This window comes from Perca fluviatilis, chromosome 13 (genome assembly GCF_010015445.1).
Source record: "Perca fluviatilis chromosome 13, GENO_Pfluv_1.0, whole genome shotgun sequence".
NCBI lineage: Eukaryota > Metazoa > Chordata > Actinopteri > Perciformes > Percidae > Perca > Perca fluviatilis.
The window spans coordinates 15,055,009-15,063,173 of NC_053124.1; the positions used below are offsets into that span (position 1 = coordinate 15,055,009).

Consider the following 8,165-nt stretch of genomic DNA (forward strand, 5'->3'; position numbering starts at 1 on the left):
AAGAGTTTTGAACAAACGTACACATCCTGTGACCAGGGATTGCATTATAGTTTTGCTTGATATCCCCTGCGGTGCCTGCAGTGCAGCTGAAGTCATTTGTTAAATGTGTCATACAGCTATTGTGGCAGTCTACAGAAAGGCCCGAGTGTTACGGTGCCAAAAACAGCGCTGGAGTGTTCGATCAATATTAGCAGCTTCTTAGCAGCATATAAAGCAGAAATGAGTTACCAGCCAGTGAATTTATTTACCATTTTATCGCTGTAGTTTTTAAGGTGAGTTCATGGAAAGCGATGGGAGCAAAAGTTCAACAAAGTGGGTTTCTATTTTCAAAGCCTGTTCGTATGAAGAGTTGCCAAAATCAGGATACAAATCGATTCAAATACAGGTTTAAAGTGTTAAAGCTCTTTCTCTTCATCTGTGGGTTTTAACCAAACATGGGTTATTAGAGATGTAATGAGCATAGGTCTTATATCGCTTTTGTATTCAAGCCTCTAATCATCTAGATTAGGAATTAGGGAGAGTAAGCGGATCTTAGATCTTAACAAAAGAATATAACTCTGCCAAGTAACGCAGGGGTGCTAGATTCCATTGTGTTGGTATCCTTTGTTTTATTGAAATACCTTTTTCTGTTATTCTAGTGGGTGTGTAGGATTTATGCTTTTTACTGTATTCTTTAAAGCACCGACAGAGAAAAACGTAGTGGGCTTCCATCAATTCTATTCACACTGGCAATTCAAAAGTAGGGATTGAACTATAGATGAAGAAGTATCTAGGTCTACCTCTCTGAACTTCTGGTAGAGTTTAGTGGCATCTAACTCCGAGGGAGACAAAATGTCCTCTGACTCTGGCAAGTCAAACACCTCGATGCTCTTGTCCTCGCCTCCCACCGTTGTCCCCGCCTCCTCGTCATCTGTGGCGTACTCTCCTGTCTGCTGTGAGGAAACACAAAAGTCATGTAGTCCACTTTTTTACTGATGCACTTCATACAAACAGCACAGCGTACAGATGTGAGTGACATCTAATTCTCTAGTTTACTTTAATCCACGTAGCCGGAAATTACATTTGTCTTGTTCTTTTTTTGTAAAATAGACAAAATATTAACGCATCATTTTGTGTGAAAATATAAAATATTGGAAAGAAACATCAATATACACCAATACAAATGATAATAAAATTTTTGTTTTGGCTCCCATTGCACAAATTCAGTAAGGAGATACCTCATTTGAGGCTATCGTTTTTGGATCAGGAAAAGTTGGTGCAATTTGGGAAACAGGTTTTTTATGCAGCAGACAGAATATTATTTCATCCAGATGGTTAAAAGAGACTTTGAGGATTCAGAACAATGATAAGTATTAAAGGTTTTTTTTTTAAGATTGTGAGACACATATCTCTGGGACTGATAAAACTGTACATAAAAAGGTACAAACTGAGACTAGCTTTAGCCTCAGTTTTTTAGCGCAATAGCACATATGGAGCCATCAAGTGCATATAGGACCCATTTTACAAGATTCATGTTCTAAAACTAGTCAGCTAAAAAAACATTAAAAAGTTAACCAACTCACAAAGTTAGCTCATGTTTATTTAATTACCTACCTGCTAGCTAGCTACAGCTGATAAAATCTGCATGCACCAGCTGAAACTATCAATTTTTCTCCTGCTATCCTTTTTTCACTTTCTATTTTGCATAAGTAATGCTATTTTAATGATACCAGTTATATAAGAATGAGGTAGTAGGCCAAAACTTTGTAAAAAATAAATCGGTTTGTATCGGATTTTAGACGCTATCAGTTAGCATCTCTTTGCGCCTATATTTGGCACTGGTTTGACAATAGCGCTGAATCTTAATGGTTTAGCATGATCTGAGATCTCGAAGTACATTTCCAGATGACACACAATGGCTTAAGTAACCCATTTTGAGTGATTACGCTGAGTAGTCCCCATCTCCCCTTATGTGTAAGGAGGAGGTTGCTGGTCAAAACTAGTAAGGTTTGAGTCTGTAATTGTGTCTCTGACTAATAAAAGTCACTCAACGTTTTGTGGATTGACATTATGTAGGTCATTATGCTGCATGTATATTTTTGGCTGATGACCAACAGAGCCTGATATTCCCAGTGGAGCTATTATATGAAAACGTCTCTGTCTCCCTCTCAACATCACACAAGAATCCTATCCTATCTAACATACTCTCTTCCTATCAATCAGTCAAGTTGATTGTTTTGCATGTATACATTTTATTACCTAAATGTAAATATTCATGTCACTACTGCATATTCCCACATTACATTGTGATTCTCTCTGTCTTGCTTCTCTGGTCTAATCTAAAAGCTTTCCATTGTTACGCGCGCGCACACACACACACACACACACACACACACACACACACACACACACACACACACACACACACACACACACACACACACACACACACACACACACACACACACACACACACACACACACACACACACACACACACACACACACACAATCATCTTGGCCTATATCTTCTCTTCATCTTGCTCCCTCAACTTCCCTCCATCTATCTCCCACCCAGATAGCAGATTTCAGGCCTGATTTGTTTGCATGCATGACCGACATAGAGTTTCAATTTCCATAATAGGCTTGCTTGTTGGCATGGTACCAGCATCCTAAATTAAGGTCCCAATCACTAAAGGTGGAGTTAACCATTGAACGTGGCAGGGAAGTCAAACACCAATTTGCATATGATAAATGCATCACCTCCTACCACATGCATGAAGAATCAAGAAAGGAAGGGGCAATTTAAGGAGAAATCTTGCTGTTGTTTAGAGGGTGCTCAGCGTGTGATGATCTGCACTATGAATGTCTAAAATGAGTATGATGTATGACGCAAAATATTCGAATGGTCTGCATCCACCCACGCCATACACAAAATACCACCACGCCCTGATCATATACCACCCTCATATATTATCTTGCTTTTTGTTTGTTTAACTGGTAGAACTTGCAAAATGTGATTACTTAAAGTTGTATTTAATATTTTTGTATTTTTAAATTTAAGTCAGTAAACTAAAAAACTATGTTGCAGCATTCATATCATATGGGAGTTGCCATAAACTCAATGCGTCATGAAAGCTCCGATATATCTGACTTGGTGCTAAATAATAAGAAGCAATAAGAGCCTGAATAAGCAAATAAAATGAATGCCTTACATCAGCCAAAATCTGTTAATACATAATAAAACCTAGATTGTATGGATGTGGCACTAAAATATCAATAAACTTTATTTATACCCTCACACCACCAATTCTACAAACATGCAATTGTCCTTAGAAATAGGAATCTATTCCATCTCTACCATCCATCCCATTATGATGAAAACGTGGCATGTGTGTGTGGTCACATGTCTCCATGTTGGTGCTGACAACAGATCTGTCAGCACAGTGATGCAAATCAGCCACTTCTATTCATTGTTGATTGAATAATTTACTTAAGTGTGCCTTTTACTATTCTCTATCTTCACATTTGTTTCTACATCATTTTTATTAAAAACAAATTATTATTTTATTAACGATTATTGTGTATACTATTTTTTTTAATCGAATGTTTATAAAATATCAAAAAACACAGAAAAATGGCAACCACAATTTCCCAGAGCTCAAGATGATGTGTTTAAAATCCTTGTTTTGACCAAATAACAGTTTAAACTCCAATTCATTTAATTTACAATCATATAAAAAAAGGTAGCAATACAAGTGTTATTACTTATATTGAAGCGTGTGTGTGTGCATCTCCATGCTTTTCCCATGTGTGTGTTCACATTTAACTGCTGACAGATGGGCATGCATGTGTGTTATATTACATATCACCACACATGGACTGACATGAGTGTGTGATGTCTATAGCTAACTGAAGGAACATTTCTTCCTCTTGGGACAGGAGCCCCAGCACCACTAAAGAGCTGTCTGTCAGATCAACCCAGGCAGCACTCAGAGTGAGAAATAACCTCCCCTCCGGTGAGAACTCATTCTAATATTTATAAAGATATTAATATTGATGAGTTCTCTTTATTGCCCCATAGATCTCTGCAATAGTTTTGTAATTGTTTACCCTATCGGCAGTTTTGTAGGGAGTTATGGATGGCTTGGTGTTCAATCGTGGCAGATTTCAAGTGTGTTTTTACTGCGGTTAGTAATCTATGTATGGATTAACAATTTTAATATGCTTACCATTCTTATGTTGATGTGTCTTTCCGGGGATTTGTGACACAGGGTGTTCATTCAAATAAAAAATAAAAACTCAAGTTTATTTTGATTTTCATTATATATCCTACCTGAAATGACGACATGACAAAAGCGGCTGAGGGAGGTTTTATTGTGTTTAAATCAGACTCTGCAAAGCAGTGAGGTCTTTGCTAATGGCTGAATTCTCAACTCTCTATAGGAGCTTTAATAGGAGTTGACAGTGTTACATGTGTATGGGGCTGTGATTATGGGAGCGCTGGGATCAGCTTCCGGGGCCTGGCAAGGAGTTTCTTATGCATGAAGGATCTCAATCCACCAAGAAATGAAATACTTCAAACAAACACTGATGGAAATCCCTGAGTGAGTGTGTCTGCATGTAAATCTATGCATGAGTGCAGCTGTTCCTATGTGTGTTAGTGAGGGCACACTATGTATTGATTTTTGTTACTTTAGTGTGATTACATGTGTATTTATAAAGTGTGAGTGTTGCAGGGCCATGAGCTCCATGGCTGGTGGATTAAACATGCTGTGAATAAGCAGCGGCAGAAAGGGAAATGCTGAGTGATGCTTTCTAGCACTGAATCTCACATGGCATCCTCTTTGGTGTGTGTGTGTGTGTGTGTGTGTGTGTGTGTGTGTGTGTGTGTGTGTGTGTGTCTTTGAAAAAGGGTGTTTTGTGTGCCAGCATCAAAGCCCACTGTCAGTCAGCTTTATGGAGTTAATAAGCTACAATTTCCAGTAAACTGTCATGACAACGGAGTTGATCTACATTAAGTGACAACTACAAGCTTTGAATTTCCAATGTAGTGTCATGTATAAGAAGTGTGTGTACTGACAACGGATGAACTTGATGAAAAAGCGGATGAAATGAATGTAGATATAATGAGCTTAAAGGGATACTTCACCGATTTAGCATTCAGCTTTGTATCAGTAGAAACCCGATAGTATTTCTGAATGACCGTGCCTCCCTCCCTCATGTCCCCCTGAGACGAGATTTCTGCATTTGGGGCCTGGAAAAAATCTTCCGATGACGTAAAATGACGATTTTGCGTCATTGGAAGATTTTGGGGCCAGAGGCAAAGGACTACAGCCAGTAATAGGATCTACTTCGTATGTTTTCAACACGCCCACAGGGGTTGGACTGCCGAGTCTGGCCGAGGTATTCGAGATAAAACGACTGTCAGCCATCTTGAATCTTCGCTAAACAGGCTTTCGGTTTTCAGCAGAAAACATTTACAACAATTATCTGCATTCAAACTACCGGACGTGTGTACCACCGGGATACATCGGTACAGATCGGAGAATATGGAGGAAACGTTATTACAGACGCAATACTCGGCACACTACGTGAGCTTCGCCTGCACGGAGACCAGCGGTGTCGCTCAATGCCGCTAGCCGGCTAGGGGACATCCTCATCGGCTAGGTGGAAAGCTAACGCTAGCTGTCCACCTGTCCCAGCCATCCTGCTTGCAAGTGTCTGCTCATTAAACAACAAGCTGGACTACATCCTCCTTCAACGAAACTCCTGCTGTGTTTTTGTTGTTGTGGAAACATGCCTGAACAACAGTGTACCGGAACCGGGACTATCCAGCTACCAGGCTGCTCTCGCCGGCCCGTGGAGGTGGACTGGTGTAGAAATAAAATCCAACTAGCTACTGCTAACTGCTGGTGGAGCTTGTGACTGTTAAATGCCGACCATTCGACATTCCACGCTAATTCACGCCTGTGTTTATACTCCGTGTTTAGCTACACCAATGCTAGTATGGTTAGCTGAACTTTACCGGATCCTGCTTGCAAGTGTCCGCTCATTTAGACCACAAACTGGACTACATCCAACTGCACGACACTCCCAACGTGAGTTCAGAGACTGCCGTGTTTTTGTTGTTGTGGAAACCTGCCTGAATAGTGTACCGGACTGTCCAGCTACCAGGCCTGCTAGCCCTCCGAGCTAGAGATGCTCTGTCGCCGGGTAAAAGAGGTGGGCTGTGTTAACACCGAGTGGCGCAGAAATGTGGTGATTTGTATCCATTTAACTGCTAACTGCTGGTGGAGTTTGTGACTGTTAAATGCCGACCATTCTACATTACACACTAATTCACGGCTGTGTTTATGCTCGGTGTTTACAGCCCACCAAGCGCTAATGCTAGTATGCGTTAGCTGAACTTTACGGAGCAGAAAAAGTGTGTGTACTAAATGTTGCCTGTTTCCGTTTGCGGTTTTATATAATTTCGTTTTTTATATATGTTAAATGTGTAACACCACTTGAGTCACGATGAAACGTTGTTTCGTTATATGGTTGAAATGACAATAAAACACGCGGTTTGAGTTTAATGCCTTGTTGGTCTGTCACGCAGGTAGGGGTGGTGCGTGGGAGTGGACTCAAAGCAACGAAGCAGGTGAATTCTGGGATTTGGGGTTTTTCATCCATATAAGACCAAAACACATTTTCTGGCTTTTCTCGGCCTAGAAGGCACCAATTTCAATTTTTTTTTCACATTTCTACTACATAAGTGACCCAATTTAAAGATATATTCAGCTTTCCAGCGGTGAAATATTCCTTTAATCAGTATAAGAGAAAGTTCTTTTATTAAGTGTGTGTGTGTGTGTGTGTGTGTGTGGGGGGGGCATCTTACGCTATTTGTAATATTAATAATATTTTAAATATTTTAAGATCCACACTATAAGGTGCATAATCTCATATGTATACGCAATCCTTTATTGCACCTCCGAGACACCCTGTATAGTGGCCATGGTTGTGTGTGGTCATTACCTCGTCATCATCAGCATCATATTGGGCGTACTGCTGCTCCAGCAGCTCCCTCTGTCTCCTCTCTTGCTCCAGGGTCTGCTGGATGAGCGTGGCCACCTCACTCTGCTGGCCCGGACGCTCTCGGCCAATCACAAACCTGCAACAACATGCAGGCATGCACGGTTACTGTACAGACAGTCCTGGCAACACATAGACAGGGTCAACCAGCGTATGATTACGTAACAGTTACTTTACATTTTAGAGATTTTTATTGTCACATCATACCTGATAGTAATGTCCTTTTTAGGGCAAATATAAAAAAATTCCAAATTTCTGCTTTTTTTTTTTTCTTGTGGTGGTGTGTATTTATACAGTGAAATGACCACAGCAGGCACTGTGTGAGAGAAGCAGAGGCCCACAGCCACATAGCAATGACAGCGATATCTGCTGACGTATCAGGGCAGGGCTGGGAGACGGGACACATAATAATATGAGAAGACAGTCAGCTCAGCGAGGCAGCCTGTTATTAGCCTGGCAAAGAACTAAATGAAGAAAGCCACAGGCTGTGCCTCCAAGCTACTGACTAACTACTGCAGTTACACATGGGACCAGCCAACAATGCATATCACATTAACACATAGACAAAGTGAGAATTAAAAGGAGAAAGAGCACAAATGATGTTTAAAAAAGTTTAGGTTTGTCCCAAATATAACCTATAAAGTGTGTGTGTGTGCGTTTGTCATATGACAGGGGCAAAGAAGGATATAGTCATCTTAGATTCAAGAGCACATAGTTTAAATTATCATGAATCTAAAAACAAAACAGAGAGGCAGTGTGTGTGTGTGTGTGTGTGTGTGCGTGTTGTGAAAGGCATGTTCCTACCTACTGTACATGTACAAGGAAGTGTGAGACCCACAGGACAGAGAGAGAGAGAGAGAGAGAGAGAGAGAGAGAGAGAGAGAGAGAGAGAGAGAGAGAGAGAGAGAGAGAGAGAGAGAGGGTCTAATCAAGTGAATTCAGTTCCTGAGAGCTCTTTCATATATTTCTAAAGGCGATACAGAAAAGGCCTTACGCTCCAGCAAAGAGGCGTATTTGACCTATATGTAAAGAAACAACTGAATGGCAGTTCAGATATATATATATATATATATATATATATATATATATATATATATATATATAAATATTTA

The 8,165-nt window shown here is 40.3% G+C and overlaps 1 protein-coding gene across 11 annotated transcripts in view; it reads right to left on the minus strand.

The window, feature by feature from the left end:
- ppp1r9a (protein phosphatase 1, regulatory subunit 9A) overlaps positions 1 to 8,165 on the minus strand; it is a 50,698-nt gene that overhangs the window by 13,716 nt on the left and 28,817 nt on the right. For 8 of the 11 annotated variants that reach the window (XM_039820031.1, XM_039820030.1, XM_039820038.1 and 5 more), the window contains exons 6-7: positions 6,997 to 7,132; positions 780 to 932 (exon numbers count right to left, since the gene is read on the minus strand). In XM_039820031.1, the coding sequence (XP_039675965.1) occupies positions 780 to 932; positions 6,997 to 7,132 (289 nt within the window). The remainder of the gene's footprint in view (positions 1 to 779; positions 933 to 6,996; positions 7,133 to 8,165) is intronic. The other 3 variants (XM_039820040.1, XM_039820034.1, XM_039820039.1) reach the window with 1 other exon arrangement.